The 20064-nt window shown below is 37.2% G+C and overlaps 1 protein-coding gene across 2 annotated transcripts in view; it reads right to left on the minus strand.

Moving 5' to 3' along the window:
* Positions 1-20064, minus strand: part of LOC128647604 (5-hydroxytryptamine receptor 3A-like) — a 124280-nt gene that overhangs the window by 65338 nt on the left and 38878 nt on the right. For both annotated transcript variants that reach the window (XM_053700367.1, XM_053700361.1), the window contains exon 3: positions 15834-15878. In XM_053700367.1, the coding sequence (XP_053556342.1) occupies positions 15834-15878 (45 nt within the window). The remainder of the gene's footprint in view (positions 1-15833; positions 15879-20064) is intronic.

The following is a 20064-nucleotide window of genomic DNA, read 5'->3' on the forward strand; positions in this document are numbered from 1 at the left end:
AGTTGAAAATAAATGCAGCCACATGATCACTAACTAAATTTACGCTTGTTGTATTAGTGCAACTGAAGTCCTCACGTAGACGGTTAGGGTTAAATAAAAAGCTGCACTAAACATAACATAAATAATTATAAATTTTAATGAGAGGCAAGTCATTGTGGTTATAATTAATTGCAGCAGAGGGGGCAAGGTCAATGGGGTGGAATGGTTTATGACATTGACTAGGTAATATAGTCATATAGTAATATAGAGCCAGCCATCAGGTACCACTATTATTTAGTGAGATGCACATACTGTGTAGTATGAGTCACTCACTAAATTGAAGTTAAAAAATAATGTTGCTACATTTATTTGATAGCAGTTACACTATAGTGACTTGTATTTGATAATAAACATTGACCATAAAAGGATCAAGGGAACTGCATATGGGCAATTCTTAACATTATCAGTTGCCTAGCTACAGGTAACACTCTGCTTCAAACTTTTCAAGTATGGTGACTTTTCCCCTAATGTTACTTAAGCAGGTTTTGCAAATGGACAGTTAATCTTTGACATTATTTGGGGGAAGGTGACAAGCCAAATACAAAGTGGACATTCCTCCATGAACAAGAATAGAAAACCTTTATTTGTGAATGAATGTGAGGAAAATAAAAAACAGTAGCAAAAGTGAAAAGGAAACATAACACAGGACATAAGAGAGTGAGGAGCAAATACCAACTTAGTACTATCTATAGTTTTGATTTTCCATGCCTATTATTTGTATGCCTATTCAATATGTTTAACCAATTTTTCAACCATTTTTTTCAAGTGCCTGTTGCAATAGAGATACAGGCAACTTTATTGTACCTAAAGCCATTACAAAAGTGTAGGTCCAAAAATCCAGTCCTTTCTATCTAAAAACACAAAACAAAATCATATCTGCATATTTATCATGCTTCAAAATCTAAATGTCATGTTTGTGTTTTTAGCATTGTACTCTCTGTTAAATGCAGCGTTGTAAATAAGTCATTTAAAAAGGATAATAATTGACTGTGTCTATTTGAGAGTGGTTTAACCAGTTATAAAATGTAAGCAATGTGTGCCCTGGAGCTTTATATTGCAAAAGGTCGTTTAGACGTCGTTTTACATCTGTATAAGGACAGGGCTACAGTACAACAGCCAAAGAAGGAAGATGTAATGGGAACAGCTAAATTGCATCTAAAATCAGTTATGCAAAATAGATAATCTTTTGGGGCAAAGGGCGCTCTAATAAACCAAACAAATGATTTAAATGCTAGTGAAATCTGTCATGTAGTTGAAGAGCTAGTGACATGCAATCATGGCCTCATAATTCACATTGTGGTGCAGCACTGTATGGCACAGGCTAATGTGCTTCTATATAAATTAATTTTAAATCACATCATGGGGCGATTTATCAAAGCGTCAATCTCGGCGCATTCACTGGAGTCAATACGATGCCAGACATCGCCAGACAACGCAATCTACATACGACTGCCTTATTTATAAAAAAGTCTGTCAAAAACACGCGCATCAAGTGCGGCGCGATGAGCATCGGACTGTTGATAAGTAAGAGTCATCGATGTGGTGGATATTCTGTTTTTTCCAACTTTATTTATACCATTTCATTAATGTCCATGAACAAGCTTATTTCTCTAACGTTAATCTTTTATTTTTCATCTGTTAATGTGCAATACATAGCTAGATTTATACCTGGACAAACAATAATATCGCATATAAATTTATTTTTCCATTTATTTGTTATACAAAAAGTCTGATATAATATTTTCACATAAATGAATGTGTATTTATATTTCTATAAATCATGATATGCCTATCTCATGATTTTTTCTTTTTTTAAATGATTATAAATGCTAGAATTTGTAAATATATATTTGCACATACTTGTATATATATATATATATATATATATATATATATGTGTGTGTGTATGTCAGAATTTTTTTTTTAAACATATTTACATGTCCCTAAATTCCTTTTTTTGTTCTAAACAATGTTGTCTTTCATATTTCTGTGTTTATTTATACCACTATATGCATATAGTGTATATATATATTTATTCTGAGCAAGAATAATTGTGAGTATAACATGTAATAATCAGGGAATCATATGTATTTATTTGCAATCAATGGATATTTTAAGAGCTGGGCCAGTTTTCTCTCTGCACCTTTGTAACTCTTCCTGTTTGCAGTCTAGTTTGAAAAACCACCCCTACACAGGTGTTAAAAAATGGGCTGGCATATAAGATGCCATTTCTTAATGAAAATGAAAATCAAGTGAAGGAAGAAAAACACTAACGCCTAGATTATGAGTTTGGTGTTAGCCTTAAAAAGCAGCGTTGGGACCCAACGCTGCTTTTTAACGCCCGCTGGTATTACGAGTCTGACAGGTACAGGTGTACCTCTTACTTTTCTTCTGCGACTCGAGGCTACCGCAAATCCCCTTACGTCAATTGCGTATCCTATCTTTTTAATGGGATTTGCCTAACGCTGGTATTACGAGTCTTGGAAGAAGTGAGCGGTAGACCCTCTCCTGTCCAGACTCCTACCGCATTTAAAAGTCAGTAGTTAAGAGTTTTATGGGCTAACGCCGGAACAAACAACAAAAGTGCTAAAAAGTACACTAAAACCACTAAAACCCATAAACTAACTATTAACCCCTAAACCGAGGCCCCCCCACATCGCAAACACTAAAATAAAAAAATGTAACCCCTAATCTGCCGAACGGACATCGCCGCCACGTTAATAAATGTATTAACCCCTAAACCGCCGCACTCCCACCTCACAAACACTAGTTACATTTTATTAACCCCTAATCTGCCCCCCCAACGTCGCCAATACCTACCTACTTTAATTAACCCCTAATCTTCTGACCCCAACGTCGCCGCTAATATAATAAATTTATTAACCTCCAAACCTAAGTCTAACCCTAACCCTAACCCCCCCTAACTTAAATATAATTTAAATTAAACAAATTAAATTTAACATAATTAAATAAATTAATCCTATTTAAAACTAAATACTTACCTATAAAATAAACCCTTAGATAGCTACAATATAACTAATAGTTACATTGTAGCTAGCTTAGGGTTTATATTTATTTTACAGGTAAGTTTGTATTTATTTTAACTAGGTAGAATAGTTATTAAATAGTTTTATATATATATATATATATATATATATATATATATATATATATATATATATATATATTATAGAAAAGCAATTTTTTGTGCGGCAGGTGAGAGTGACCTATCAACTGCCACTGGGAGGCGCTTAAATATATAAGTTAAAGAGAGGAAAAGCTGCTGTGTGTGTTTATAAGGAGTAACCAAAAGTAAAATCCCTTACTACTAAGAGCCACTATTAGGTATTAAATGGAAAGAGTTTTTACACTTCACTGCGCTCTACCTACTGAAATGTACATTTCAGTAGGTAGAGCGCAGTGAAGTGTAAAAACTCTTTCCATTTAATATATATATATATATATATATATATAGTTATGAACTATTTCATAATTACCTAGCTAAAATAAGTACAAAATTACCTGTAAAATAAATCCTTACCTAAGTTACAATAACACCTAACACTACAGTATCATTAAACTAATTACCTAAACTACCTACAATTAATAACAATTAAATTAAATAAACTAAATTACGAAAAACAACAAACACTAAATTACAGAAAATAAAAAAAGAATTAAAAGAATTTTAAACTAATTACACCTAATCTAATCCCCCTAATAAAATAAAAAGCCCCCCAAAATAATAAAATTCCCTACCCTATACTAAATTACAAATAGCCCTTAAAAGGGCCGTTTGCGGGGCATTGCCCAAAAGTAATCAGCTCTTTTACCTGTAAAAAAAAAATACAATACCCCCCCCCCCCAACATTACAACCCACCACCCACACACCCCTACTCTAAAACCTACCCAATCCCCCTTAAAAAAAAACTAACACTAACCCCCTAAAGATCACCCTACCGTGAGCCATTTTCACCCAGCCGGGCACAAGTGGTCCTCCATACGGCAGAAGTCTTCATCTGATCGGGTCAAAAGAGGTCCTCCAGACGGCAGAAGGCTTCAACCATGCGGCATCTTCTATCTTTATCCTTCCGGAGCGGAGCAAGTCCATCTTCAATCCAGCCAACGCGGAGCATCCTCTTCAAATGAAGTCCTAATGAAGAATGAACGTTCCTTTAAATTACGTCATCCAACATGGCGTTCCTTGAATTCTGATTGGCTGATAGAATCCTATCAGCCAATCGGAATTAAGGTAGGAAAAATCCTATCGGCTGATGTAATCAGTCAATCGGATTGAAGTGCAATCCAATTGGCTGATCCAATCAGCCAATAGGATTGATCTCGCATTCTATTGGCTGTTCCAATCAGCCAATAGAATGTGAGGTCAATCCTATTGGCTGATAGCATCAGCCAATAGGATTTTTCCTACCTTAATTCTGATTGGCTGATAGGATTCTATCAGTCAATCGGAATTCAAGGGACGCCATCTTGGATGACGTCATTTAAAGGAACCTTCATTCTTCGTTAGGACTTCATTTTAAGAGTATGCTCAGCGTCGGCTGGATTGAAGATGGACCCACTCTGCTCCGGAAGGATGAAGCTAGAAGATGCCGCATGGATGAAGCCTTCTGCCGTCTGGAGGACCTCTTCTGACCTGATCGGATGAAGACTTCGGACCCTCTGGAGGTCCACTTGTGCCCGGCTGGGTGAAGACGGCTCAAGGTAGGGTGATCTTCAGGGGGTTAGTGTTAGGTTTTTTTAAGGGGGGATTGGGTGGGTTTTAGAGTAGGGGTGGGTGTGTGGGTGGTGGGTTGTAATGTTGGGGGGGTATTGTATTTTTATTTTACAGGTAAAAGAGCTGATTACTTTTGCCCCGCAAAAGGCCCTTTTAAGGGCTATTTGTAATTTAGTATAGGGTAGGGAATTTTTTTTATTTTGGGGGGCTTTTTTATTTTATTAGGGGGATTAGATTAGGTGTAATTAGTTTAAAATTCTTGTAATTCTTTTTTTATTTTTTGTAATTTAGTTTATTATTTAATTTAATTGTAGTTAATTGTAGTTAGTTTATGTAATTAATTTAATGATAGTGTAATGTTAGGTGTAATTGTAACTTAGGTTAGGATTTATTTTACAGGTAATTTTGTACTTATTTTAGCTAGGTAGTTATTAAATAGTTATTAACTATTTAATAACTATTCTACCTAGTTAAAATAAATAAAAAGTTGCCTGTAAAATAAAAATAAATCATAAGCTAGATACAATGTAACTATTAGTTATTTTATCGGTAAGTATTTAGTTTTAAATAGGATTAATTTATTTAATTATGTTAAATTAATTTTGTTTTCGTTTAATTTAAATTATATTTAAGGATGGGGGGTGTTAGGGTTAGACTTAGGTTTAGGGGTTCATAAATTTATTATAGTGGCGGCGACGTTGGCGGCGGCAGATTAGGGGTTAATCAATTTAATATAGTTGCGGTGACGTTGGGGGGGCAGATTAGGGGTTAATAACTATAATGTAGGTGTCGGCGATGTTGGGGGCAGCAGATTAGGGGTTAAAAAGTATAATGTAGGTGGCGGCGGTGTCCGATGCGGCAGATTAGGGGTTAATAGTATAATGCAGGTGGTGAGGATGTTGGGGGCGGCAGATTAGGGGTTAATAAGTGTAAGGGAGTGGTAAGAAAAAAGGAGCGTTAGCCCCGCAACCCTTACCGACAAAAACTCGTGATCTAGTCGAAAAAATTGTATGACAGGAAAGAGGTGATTTTAATGTCTGCTATATCTGATTGATGACAGTTTAATGTTAGTAAGACTATCCCTTTGAGTTATCATTTTAAGATTATACTGATTCAAACATCATTCGATTATTAAAATCATTGTCAAAAATATTACACTGTGTAGCCTAATGTCATCATCACTATTTAACTTTAATACTAATTTCACATATACATACTTCCAAAGTATAATACACAATGGCCTCTATGTATCAAGCCGTCTACTTACCTGCATTCCCCGGCCCAATACGCTCGCCTAAGCTCGCCTATCATCGCCGCCGCGGACCTGAATACGTTCGCCAAAGTTATTAAAAAAGCTGTCAAGAAGCCGCGCACCAAGTACGGAGCGATGAGCAGCGGACTGTTGTTAACTGACAGTCATCGATCTCGCTGCTCATCGGCTTCTTCTCAGCTTTCTTGCTAGCTTGTCACTAAGCACCCACACTATACTATACTGTTTTACCCCCTAAAACGCTGCTCCCAGAGCCCCCGACACCTAAATAAAGGTATTACCCCCTAAACCGCTGCTCCTGGACCCCGCCGCAACTATAATAAATATATTAACCCCTAAACCGCCGCTCCCGGACCCCGCTGCAACTATATTAAATATATGAACCCCTAAAGTGCCGCTCCCGGACCCCGCCACCACCTACATTATACCTATTAACCCCTAATCTGCCCCCCCTACACCGCCGCCAACTACATAAAGTTATTAACCCCTATCCTGCCGATCCCGGACCCTGCCGCAAATAAATTAATTGTTGAACCCCTAAACCGCCGCACCTGGACCCCGCCTCCACCAACATTATATTTATTAACCCCTATCCTGTCCCCCCTACACCACTGCCACCTACAGTACATTGATTAACCCCTAATCTACCACCCCTACACCGTCGCCAATATATTAAATGAATTAACCCCAAAACCTAAGTCTAACCCTAACACCCCCCTAACTTAAATATTATTTAAATTAATCTAAATAAATATTCCTATCATTAAATAAATTATTCCTATTTAAAACTAAATACTTACCTATAAAATAAACCCTAACGGCTAGATTTGGAGTTTTGTCGGTAACGACCCGAAAAACTAACGCCGGCTTTTTTCTGGCCGCACCATAAAAATAACTCTGGTATTGAGAGTCCACATAAAGGCTGCGTTAGGCTCCAAAAAAGGAGCGTAGAGCATTTTTAACGCAGCTTCAAATCTCGATACCAGAGTTGCTTACACAAGCGGCCAGCCTCAAAAACGTGCTCGTGCACGATTCTCCCATAGGAAACAATGGGGCTGTTTGAGCTGAAAAAAAACCTAACACCTGCAAAAAAGCCGCGTTCAGCTCCTAACGCAGCCCCATTGTTTGCTATGCGGAAACTCTTCCTAAATCTGCACCTAACACTCTAACATGTACCCCGAGTCTAAACACCCCTAACCTTACACTTATTAACCCCTAATCTGCCGCCCCCGCTATCGCTGACCCCTGCATATTATTATTAACCCCTAATCTGCCGCTCCGTAAACCGCCGCTATTTACATTATCCCTATGTACCCCTAATCTGCTGCCCTAACATCGCCGACCCCTATATTATATTTATTAACCCCTAATCTGCCCCCCACAACGTTTCCTCCACCTGCCTACACTTATTAACCCCTAATCTGCCGACCGGACCTGAGCGATACTATAATAAAGTTATTAACCCCTAATCCGCCTCACTAACCCTATAATAAATAGTATTAACCCCTAATCTGCCCTCCCTAACATCACCGACACCTAACTTCAATTATTAACCCCTAATCTGCCGACTGGAGCTCACAGCTATTCTAATAAATGTATTAACCCCTAAAGCTAAGTCTAACCCTAACACTAACACCCTCCTAAATTAAATATAATTTACATCTAACGAAATTAATTAACTCTTATTAAATAAATTATTCCTATTTAAAGATAAATACTTACCTGTAAAATGAATCCTAATATAGCTACAATATAAATTATAATTATATTATAGCTATTTTAGGATTTATATTTATTTTACAGGTAACTTTGTAGTTATTTTAACCAGGTACAATAGCTATTAAATAGTTAAGAACTATTTAATAGCTAAAATAGTTAAAATAATTACAAAATTACCTGTAAAATAAATCCTAACCTAAGTTACAATTAAACCTAACACTACACTATCAATAAATTAATTAAATAAACTACCTACAATTACCTACAATTAACCTAACACTACACTATCAATAAATTAATTAAATACAATTCCTACAAATAAATACAATTAAATAAACTAGCTAAAGTACAAAAATTAAAAAAGAACTAAGTTACAAAAAATAAAAAAATATTTACAAACATAATAAAAATATTACAACAATTTTAAACTAATTACACCTACTCTAAGCCCCCTAATAAAATAACAAAGCCCCCCAAAATAAAAAAATGCCCTACCCTATTCTAAATTACTAAAGTTCAAAGCTCTTTTACCTTACCAGCCCTGAACAGGGCCCTTTGCGGGGCATGCCCCAAAGAATTCAGCTCTTTTGCCTGTAAAAAAAAAATACAATACCCCCCCCCAACATTACAACCCACCACCCACATACCCCTAATCTAACCCAAACCCCCCTTAAATAAACCTAACACTAAGCCCCTGAAGATCTTCCTACCTTATCTTCACCCTGTCAGGTTCACCGATCCGTCCTAAAGAGCTCCTCCGATGTCCTGATCCAAACCCAAGCGGGGGGCTGAAGAGGTCCATGATCCGGCTGAAGTCTTCATCCAAGCGGGAGCTGAAGAGGTCCATGATCCGGATGAAGTCTTCATCCAAGCGGGAGCTGAAGAGGTCCATGATCCGAATGAAGTCTTCTATCAACGGCATCTTCAATCTTCTTTCTTCCGGATCCATCTTGCAGACCTCCGACGCGGAACATCCTCTTCTCCCGACACCTACTAGCCGAATGACGGTTCCTTTAAGGGACGTCATCCAAGATGGCGTCCCTTGAATTCCGATTGGCTGATAGGATTCTATCAGCCAATCGGAATTAAGGTAGGAATAGCCAATAGAATGCAAGCTCAATCTGATTGGCTGATTGGATCAGCCAATCGGATTGAACTTGATTCTGATTGGCTGATTCCATCAGCCAATCAGAATATTCCTACCTTAATTCCGATTGGCTGATAGAATCCTATCAGCCAATCGGAATTCGAGGGACGCCATCTTGGATGACGTCCCTTAAAGGAACCGTCATTCGGCTAGTAGGCGTCGGGAGAAGAGGATGTTCCGCGTCGGAGGTCTGCAAGATGGATCCGGAAGAAAGAAGATTGAAGATGCCGTTGATAGAAGACTTCATCCGGATCATGGACCTCTTCAGCTCCCGCTTGGATGAAGACTTCATCCGGATCATGGACCTCTTCAGCTCCCGCTTGGATGAAGACTTCAGCCGGATCATGGACCTCTTCAACCCCCCGCTTGGGCTTGGATCAGGACATCGGAGGAGCTCTTCAGGACGGATCGGTGAACCTGGCAGGGTGAAGATAAGGTAGGAAGATCTTCAGGGGCTTAGTGTTAGGTTTATTTAAGGGGGGTTTGGGTTAGATTAGGGGTATGTGGGTGGTGGGTTGTAATGTTGGGGGGGGGTATTGTATGTTTTTTTTTACAGGCAAAAGAGCTGAATTCTTTGGGGCATGCCCCGCAAAGGGCCCTGTTCAGGGCTGGTAAGGTAAAAGAGCTTTGAACTTTAGTAATTTAGAATAGGGTAGGGCATTTTTTTATTTTGGGGGGCTTTGTTATTTTATTAGGGGGCTTAGAGTAGGTGTAATTAGATTAAAATTGTTGTAATATTTTTATTATGTTTGTAAATATTTTTTTATTTTTTGTAACTTAGTTCTTTTTTAATTTTTGTACTTTAGCTAGTTTATTTAATTGTATTTATTTGTAGGAATTGTATTTAATTAATTTATTGATAGTGTAGTGTTAGGTTAATTGTAGATAATTGTAGGTAGTTTATTTAATTAATTTATTGATAGTGTAGTGTTAGGTTTAATTGTAACTTAGGTTAGGATTTATTTTACAGGTAATTTTGTAATTATTTTAACTAGGTAGCTATTAAATAGTTCTTAACTATTTAATAGCTATTGTACCTGGTTAAAATAAATACAAAGTTACCTGTAAAATAAATATAAATCCTAAAATAGCTATAATATAATTATAATTTATATTGTAGCTATATTAGGATTTATTTTACAGGTAAGTATTTATCTTTAAATAGGAATAATTTATTTAATAAGAGTTAATTAATTTCGTTAGATGTAAATTATATTTAACTTAGGGGGGTGTTAGTGTTAGGGTTAGACTTAGCTTTAGGGGTTAATACATTTATTAGAATAGCGGTGAGCTCCGGTCGGCATATTAGGGGTTAATAAGTGTAGGCAGGTGGAGGCGACGTTGTGGGGGGCAGATTAGGGGTTAATAAATATAATATAGGGGTCGGCGGTGTTAGGGGCAGCAGATTAGGGGTACATAAGGATAACGTGGGTGGCGGCGCTTTGCGGTCGGCAGATTAGGGGTTAATAAGTGTAGGTAGGTGGAGGCGACGTTGTGGGGGGCAGGTTAGGGGTTAATAAATATAATACAGGGGTCGGCGGTGTTAGGGGCAGCAGATTAGAAGTACATAAGGATAACGTAGTTGGCGGTCGGCAGATTAGGGGTTAAAAAAATTTAATAGAGTGTCGGCGATGTGGGGGGACCTCGGTTTAGGGGTACATAGGTAGTTTATGGGTGTTAGTGTACTTTAGAGCACAGTAGTTAAGAGCTTTATAAACCGGCGTTAGCCCAGAAAGCTCTTAACTACTGACTTTTTTCCTGCGGCTGGAGTTTTGTCGTTAGATGTCTAACGCTCACTTCAGACACGACTCTAAATACCAGAGTTAGAAAGATCCCATTGAAAAGATAGGATACGCAATTTACGTAAGGGGATCTGCGGTATGGAAAAGTCGCGGCTGAAAAGTGAGCGTTAGACCCTATTTTGAGTGACTCCAAATACCGGCGGTAGCCTAAAACCAGCGTTAGGAGCCTCTAACGCTGGTTTTCACGGCTAACGCCAAACTCCAAATCTAGGCCTAAGATAGCTACAATATAATTAATAATTACATTGTAGCTATTTTAGGGTTTGTTTTTATTTTACAGGCAAGTTTGTATTTATTTTAACTAGGTACAATAGCTATTAAAGAGTTAATAACTATTTAATAGCTACCTAGTTTAAATAATTACAAAATTACCTGTAAAATAAATCCTTACCTAAGTTATAAATACACCTAACACTACACTATCAATAAATTAATTAAATAAATTACCTACAATGATCTAAAATAAAATACAATTAAATAAACTAAACTATATTACAAAAAAACCCCACTAAATTACAAAAAATAAAAAAATATTACAAGAAGTTTAATCTAATTACACCTAATCTAAGACCCCTAATAAAATAAAAAAGCCCATCAAAATAATAAAAATCCCTACCCTAAACTAAATTACAAAAGTAATCAGCTCTTTTAACAGCCCTTAAACGGGCCTTTTGCGGTGCATTGCCCCAAAGTAATCAGCTCTTTTACCTGTAAAAAAAAGCAATACAATACCCCCCAACATTACAACCCACCACCCACACACCCCTATTCTAAAACTCACCCGATCCCCCCTTAAATAAACCTAACACTACCCCATTGAAGATCACCCTACCTTGAGCCGTGTTCACCCAGCCGGGCACCAATGGTCATCCGATGTGGCAGAAGAGGACATCCGGACCGGCAGAAGTCTTCATCCGATCGGGGCAGAAGAGGTCCTCCATCCGGCAGAAATCTTCATCCAAGCGTCATCTTCTATCTTCATCCTTGCGGCGATGAGCGGCTCCATCTTGAAGACCTCCTGCGTGGAACATCCTCCTTGGCCGACGACTACCTGACGAATGACTGGTCCTTTAAATGATGTCATCCAAGATGGCGTCCCTCGAATTCCGATTGGCTGATAGGATTCTATCAGCCAATCGGAATTAAGGTAGGAAAAATCCGAATGGTTGATTTAATCAGCCAATCAGATTGAAGTTCAATCCGATTGGCTGATTACATCAGCCAATCAGATTTTTCCTACCTTAATTCCGATTGGCTGATAGAATCATATCAGCCAATCGGAAATTGAGGGACGCCATCTTGGATGACTTAATTTAAAGGACCAGTCATTTGTCGGGTAGTCGTTGGCCAAGGAGGATGTTCCGCGCCAGAGGTCTTCAAGATGGAGCCGCTCATCCTCGCAAGGATGAAGATAGAAGATGCCGCTTGGATGAAGATTTCTGCCGGATGGAGGAGCTCTTCTGCCCCGATCGGATGAAGACTTCTGCCTGGCTGGAGGACCACTTGTGCCCGCATCGGATGAAGAGTTCGGTCCGGTTGGGTGAAGACAGCTTAAGGTAGGGTGATCTTCTTCAATGGGTTAGTGTTAGGTTTATTTAAGGGGGTATTGGGTGGGTTTTAGAGTAGGGGTGTGTGGGTGGTGGGTTGTAATGTTGGGGGGGGTATTGCATTGCTTTTGTTTTACATGTAAAAGAGCTGATTATTTGGGGCAATGCCCCGCAAAAGGCCCTTTTAAGGACTGGTAAAAGAGCTGATTACTTTTGTAATTTAGTTTAGGGTAGGGAATTTTATTATTTTGGGGGGCTTTTTTATTTTATTAGGGGGCTTAGATTAGGTGTAATTAGATTAAACTTCTTGTAATATTTTTTATTTTTTGTAATATAGTTTAGTTTATTTAATTGTATTTTATTTCAGATCATTGTAGGTAATTTATTTAATTAATTTATTGATAGTGTAGTGTTAGGTGTATTTGTAACTTAGGTTAGGATTTATTTTACAGGTAATTTTGTAACTTAGGTTAGGATTTATTTTACAGGTAATTTTGTAATTATTTTAACTAGGTAGCTATTAAATAGTTATTAACTATTTAATAGCTATTGTACCTAGTTAAAATAAATAAAAACTTGCCTGTAAAATAATAATAAACCCTAAAATATCTACAATGTAATTATTAATTATATTGTAGCTATTTTAGGGTTTATTTTATAGGTAAGTATTTAGTTTTAAATAGGATTAATTTATTTAATGATAGGAATATTTATTTAGATTAATTTAAATAATATTTAAGTTAGGGGGGTGTTAGGGTTAGGGTTAGACTTAGGTTTTGGGGTTAATTCATTTAATATAGTGGCGGCGGTGTAGGGGGGTAGATTAGGGGTTAATCAATGTACTGTAGGTGGCGGCGGTGTAGGGGGGGCAGGATAGGGGTTAATAAATTTAATGTAGGTGGCGGCGGGGTCCAGGTGCGGCGGTTTAGGGGTTAAACAATTAATTTATTTGCGGTGGGGTCCGGGATCGGCAGGATAGGGGTTAATAACTTTATGTAGGTGGCGGCGGTATAGGGGGCGGTAGATTAGGGGTTAATAGTTATAATGTAGGTGGCGGCGGGGTCCGGGAGCGGCAGTTTAGGGGTTCAGATATTTATTATAGTGGCGGCGGGGTCTGGGAGTGGCGGTTTAGGGGTTAATAAGTATAAAGTAGGTGGCAGTGGTGTAGGGGGGGCAGATTAGGGGTGTTTAGACTCAGGGTACATTTTAGGGTGTTAGGTGCAGATGTTCCCATAGAAATCAATGGGATATCGGGCAGCAGCGAACATGAGCTTTCGCTGCTGTCAGACTCCCATTGATTCCTATGGCATCCGCCGCCTCCAGGGTGGCGGTTTGAAAACCAGGTACGCTGGCCCGGAATAGTGGCGAGCGTACCTGGTAGGTATTTGATAACTACCAAAAGTAGTCAGATTGTGCCGAACTTGCGTTCTGAACATCTGTAGTGACATAACCATTGATCTGTGTCGGACTGAGTCTGGCGGATCGTATGTTACGTCACTATATTCTACTTTTGCCAGGCTGTAGGGCTTGATAACTACACAGAATCAGCCTCGCCACAAATACGCTGCGGAATTCCAGTGTATTTGCGGTTGACAGCTTGATAACTAGAGGCCAATGTAACAAATGGCACTTAAAAGTTCTGATGAGTGATCAATGACTCAAGTATAAAGCAATTTGATTCGTTAGTGATAGTAGAAAATGTATATTTTAATCAGATTGGCTGATTTCATTAATCATGTGATTATGCATTTACCAATGGGTTGTTTAGGAGTTTGAGTATTGCATATAATTTGGTGCGAAAAGTGTTGCGTCAGATTTGGTGCAAAGTGGAGAGTGGGACTTGAATTACATGCATTAAACATGGTGCAAATAGATTTATACAAAAAAGGAAGTTATATATTATGTAAAGTATTTATTTCATGGATTTTTATTCCTATATCTACTAGTGCACCAAGTTTGAAGAAATATTCTGCACCAAATTTGAAGCAATAATATTGTCGCATTGCTTTGTAATGAGAGACAAAGATGTAACATAATCCATAAGTAGGGTAACATCTCACTACTTCATTTTATTTAGTAATAAGGGCTAAATAAAATCTACTTAAAAGGACATGAAACCCATATTTTGTCTAATGATTTAGAAAGAGTACAATTTAAATAAAGTTTCTAATTTACTTTTATTATCTAATGTGCTTTATTGTCTTGCAGCATCGAACTTAACCTTTCTGTGTTTTCAGACTCCCATTGATTTCTATGGCATTCGCGGCCTCAAGGGTGGCGGTTTGAACTATAGGTACACTGCGTCGGAATAGATGCTAGCATGCCTGTTGAATGTTTGATAAATTGGCAAGAGGTTCAAATAGAGTCGAATGTGATGGCGGATGATCAGTATTCTGCTCGAATAACACAAGCATTAATCTGCGTTGGATTGATATCACGGGAGCGTATACTGTATTACATCACAGATTTCAACATTTGACGATCCTGACGCTTTGTTAACTACGACGGATAAACTTTGCGTCTAATTTGACAGGGAATTACAGCTTATTATCAGTTGAAGCATTGATAAAGCAGCCCCCATATCTTAATTAGTTTTATAACATGGCACATATAAGCTTAACTGCAAAATATATTTTTTAAATGTGCCAAAATAGGGTTTTATAAACTTATTTTTTATTTTCTCATACAATGTGATATCTTGTATACACTATGATGTGGAATATATTTGTAGTGCAAAAATACAAATGCTATGGAGCATTAACACCACTAACATGCAATATATTGAGTGTCAGTAATAAATAATGATTGCATTTTTGCATTGCTTTTATAAGTGGATGGTTAATATTTATTGCGCAAGCGTTAGTATGGTGTGCTCTGCAGTACTCAGCTAGTGTGGATTCATAATGCATAATACATTTCTATGAGAGCCTGTATTAAAATGATTTATGTCAGATAATGGGAATGTGCTGAGATGATCAAGCAAAAAAATCAATTCAGGTAGTTACTTAAAGTTTTCTGATATTTCTAAAGCATTTTAAGCTGCATTTGAAAGCACAGCAGCAAATGATTACAGTTAATACCAGATTTTCAAAAGTGTTTGAAAAGAAAGGATTGTGCATAGGCTCAAAACCTATCTGACCACTTGTAATACCAGAGCAATGAGCATGCTACTTTGGCTTTGCGACATCCATTGAAAGCATAGCTTGCGCTATATAAAATCAGCAATAGTTAAAATTGGTTAACCTGTAATTTCCAATAGTGTGTTATTGATTGTGCAAGGGCAGGCGTGACACTAACCACTGCGCTAGACTTGTAATCTAGACCTATATGTTTATATATTCCCCCTTTGTCTACTGCCACTCTTTCAGAACCATATGTTTATGTTAGAGAAAGCCAACTTCACAGTACAATAAATCTGGTCTACAGTTACAGGAAGTTATTCTTATTTTCAAATAAATTACATAATGATGTTCATCAGCAGACACAATATTAACATTCACTGGAATTGATATCCCTACAGATACTCAGAGAAAGCAGATGTCCCTAGGCTACCGATGAGCCTCTGAATCTTACCATGTTGAACCAGATAAATGCAGTCAGAATCTGCTCACTTGAATCCTGTAAAAGAAGTGACATATAGTTTCAATATTCTTGATCAACAGCCACACCCAACTCTCCTCACCATTGGTAAAAATAACAACATGCTACCAAGTAGTGGAAATATAGTTTTGCACTTGAATAACAGGATCTAGTCTGTATTAGTAAAAACAATACTGCTCGCCCAGTCTTACAACCCCACTTTGCCATTATTATTGTTCTTGGAGACAAAACCACAAATCTGTTAACAATAAGGAGTTACACATAAAATTAAATAATGAAAATTTCCTGAAAATCAAATCTACCAGTTAAGGAAAAAAGTGTTAACACAATTAAAATGGCATAGAATAGACATAGCATGCTTACAGGAGACATATTTAAAAGAAATCAAATTGGTTAAATTAAAAACTGGTTGGGTTGGTGAAGTGGTGGGTACTTCTTGCTCTGGTAGGAAAAAGGGAGTAGCCTTTCTATTTAACAAGAACCTCCACTATGAAATTATTAGTGTCGAAATGGACATAGAGGAAAGATATTTAATTATACAGATTGTAGTGGGGGGAATTATATTAACATTTTGCAATATTTATGGACCTAATAAAAAAGATTAAAAAAAATTTGGGAAACATTACAAGCGAAGTTGTTGCCTTTTTTCTCTGGCAATTTAATTATTGCAGGAGATTTCAACCCAACAGATTATCCTACGTTAGATAGACTTAAACCCTCTCTGAATAAAGACAATAAACAGCACGCCAAACTGTTTAAAAACTTTAAAAAATTTATTACATGTTAAAGACATTTGGCGGATACAAAACCCTGATTTAAAGAAATTTTCCTGTGAATCTCATGCCCATCAAACTATGTCTAGAATAGACTATTTTTTTAATTAGTAAAAAATAAATGACTTTTGATATACATGCTGATATCCAGGAAATTATTACAGATCACGCAATCATTACACTAAATATTAAAATTAAGATCCCACACGAGAGGAATTTTAATAGATTCTTCTTCCCAAGATATCTTGCTTCAAATACACAATTCAAAACCTGGCATAAAATAAAATGGTTAGAATTTATTTATATTAACTCAACACCAGAAATTGGTGTGGAAACACTCTGGGAAAGCTTTAAAGCAGTTATAAGGGGGGGGGGGAGATTGAAGCATACCTGGTCCTGCAAAAACGTAAATACATTACTAGAGATATTAAGTTAGCTAATCATCTTCGCAACACCTACAATTCCTATATAAGTGACCCATCTAAAAAACTTTGGGAGATATACCAGAAATCTAGCTCAAAAAGTTGTACAAGATGATCTTAAATCAAGGTTTTTCTTTTTTCGACATGGAGGCAAGTCAGGTAAACATCTTGCTAATTTAACAAAATCTAAAAAAAAAAAAAGAGATCTATGATCGAAGCCATGAAAACATCATCAGGTAGAACCACGATTAATAAAGAAATAAGTAATTATATCTATAAATATTTTCAAGAATTATATGCACATTCAGAAATAAATGTTAAAACAAAAAATAAATTCTGGGAAAAAATACGACTCCCTATTCTAGAAAAAGAAAAACTGGATGAGTTGAATGCTCCAATAACCAAAAAGGAGGTGGAAAATGCTATTAAGAAAGCCGCTACTAATAAAGCTGCTGAACCAGATCAGATTCCTAGTGAATTATATAAAATCTTAGCAGATGATATACGGCTAGATTACGAGTTGCGTATTAGGGTAAAAAAAGCAGCGTTAAGAGGTCCTAACGCTGCTTTTTTATGCCTGCTGGTATTACGAGTTTTGAAGGTTTAGGTGTACCGCACACTTCTTTGGCCTTACCGCAAAACGACTTACGTAAACTTTGTAAAGTCTTTTTTCTATGGGACTTCCATAGTGCTGATATTATGAGTCTGTCCTGGGAGGCCAAAAAGTGAGTGGTACACCCTACCCTGTCAAGAGTCCTAACGCATTTAAAAGTCAGTAGTTATGAGTTTTATGGTACAACGCCGTAACATAAAACTCATTACTAAAGTGCTAAAAAGTACACTAACACCCATAAACAACCTATTAACCCCGAAACTGAGGTCCTCCCGCATCGCAAATACTATAATAAAATTATTAACCCCTAATATGCCGCTCCAGAAACCGCCGCCACCTACATTATATTTATGAACCCCAAATCTGCTGCCCCCCAACATCGCTGCCACTTACATTATATTTATTAACCACTAATCTGCCACCCCCAATGTCGCCGCCACCTTCCTACACTTATTAACCCCTAATCTGCTGGCCCAACGTTGCCGCCACTATATTAAAATTATTAACCCCTAAACCTAAGTCTAACCCTAAACCTAACACCCCCTAAACGAAATATAATTTAAATAAATCTAAATAAATATTCCTATCATTAACTAAATTATTTAAAACTAAATACTTACCTGTAAAATAAACCCTAAGCTAGCTACAATATAACTAATAGTAGCTACCTTAGGATTTTTTTTTTATTTTACAGGCAAGTTTGTATTTATTTTAACAAGGTAGAATAGTTACTAAATAGTTAGTAACTATTTACTAACTACCTAGCTAAAATAAATACAAATTTACCTGTAAAATAAAACCTAACCTAAGTTACACTAACACCTAACACTACACTATAAATAAATTAACTAAATGAAATACAATTACCTAAATTAAATTAGCTAAAGTACAAAAAAAACCACTAAATTACAGAAAATAATAAACAAATTACAGAAATTTAAACTAATTACACCTAATCTAATAGCCCTATTAAAATAAAAAAGCCCCCCAAAATAAAAAAAACCTAGAATAAACTAAACTACCAATAGCCCTTAAAAGGGCCTTTTGTGGGGCATTGCCCCAAAGTAATCAGCTCTTTTACCTGTAAAAAAACACAAGAACCCCCCCAACAGTAAAACCCACCACCCATACAACCAACCCCCTAAATAAAATACTAGCTAAAAAAACCTAAGCTCTCCATTGCCCTGAAAAGGGCATTTGGATGGGCATTGCCCTTAAAAGGGCAGTTAGCTCTTTTGCCGCCCAAACCCTAATCTAAAAACTAAAATCCACCCAATACACCCTTAAAAAAAACTAACACTAACCCCCTGAAGATCGACTTACCAGAAGACGTTTTCATCCAAGCCGGGCGAAGTGGTCCTCCAGACGGGCAGAAGTCTTCATCCAAGCCGGGCAGAAGTGGTCCTCCAGACAGGCAGAAGTCTTCATCCAGATGGCATCTTCTATCTTCATTCTTCCGGCGCGGAGCAGGTCCATCTTCAAGACATCCGACGCGGAGCATCCTCTTCATCCGATGACTAAAACAGAATGAAGGTACCTTTAAGTGACGTCATCCAAGATGGCGTCCCTTAGATTCCGATTTGCTGATAGAATTCTATCAGCCAATCGGAATTAAAGTTCAATCCTATTGGCTGATCCAATCAGCCAATAGGATTGAGCTTGCATTCTATTGGCTGATAAGAACACGTCACTTAAAGGTACCTTCATTCTGTTTTAGTCGTCGAATGAAGACTTCTGCCCGTCTGGAGGATCACTTCTGACCAGCTTGGATGAAGACTTCTGCCCGTCTGGAGGACCACTTTGTCCGGCTTGGATGAAGACGTCTACCGATAAGTCGATCTTCAGGGGGTTAGTGTTAGGTTTTTTTAAGGGTGTATTAGGTGGGTTTTATTTTTTAGATTAGGGTTTGGGCGGCAAAAGAGCTAACTGCCCTTTTAAGGGCAATGCCCATCCAAATGCCCTTTTCAGGGTAATGGGGAGCTTAGGTTTTTTTAGCTAGTATTTTATTTGGTGGGTTGGTTGTGTGGGTGGTGGGTTTTACTGTTGGGGGTTGTTTGTATTTTTTTTTTACAGAGCTGATTACTTTGGGGCAATGCCCCGCAAAAGGCCCTTTTAAGGGCTATTGGTAGTTTAGTTTAGGCTAGGGTTTTTTTTTATTTGGGGGGGGGGGGCTTTTTTATTTTAATAGGGCTATTAGATTAGGTGTAATTAGTTTAAATTTCTGTAATTTGTTTATTATTTTCTGTAATTTAGTGGGGGGGTTGTACTTTAGCTAATTTAATTTAATTTAGGTAATTGTATTTAATTTAGTTAATTTATTTAATTATAGTGTAGTGTTAGGTGTTAGTGTAACTTAGGTTAGGTTTTATTTTACAGGTAAATTTGTATTTATTTTA

Source organism: Bombina bombina, chromosome 1 (genome assembly GCF_027579735.1).
Source record: "Bombina bombina isolate aBomBom1 chromosome 1, aBomBom1.pri, whole genome shotgun sequence".
Classification (NCBI taxonomy): Eukaryota; Metazoa; Chordata; class Amphibia; order Anura; family Bombinatoridae; genus Bombina; species Bombina bombina.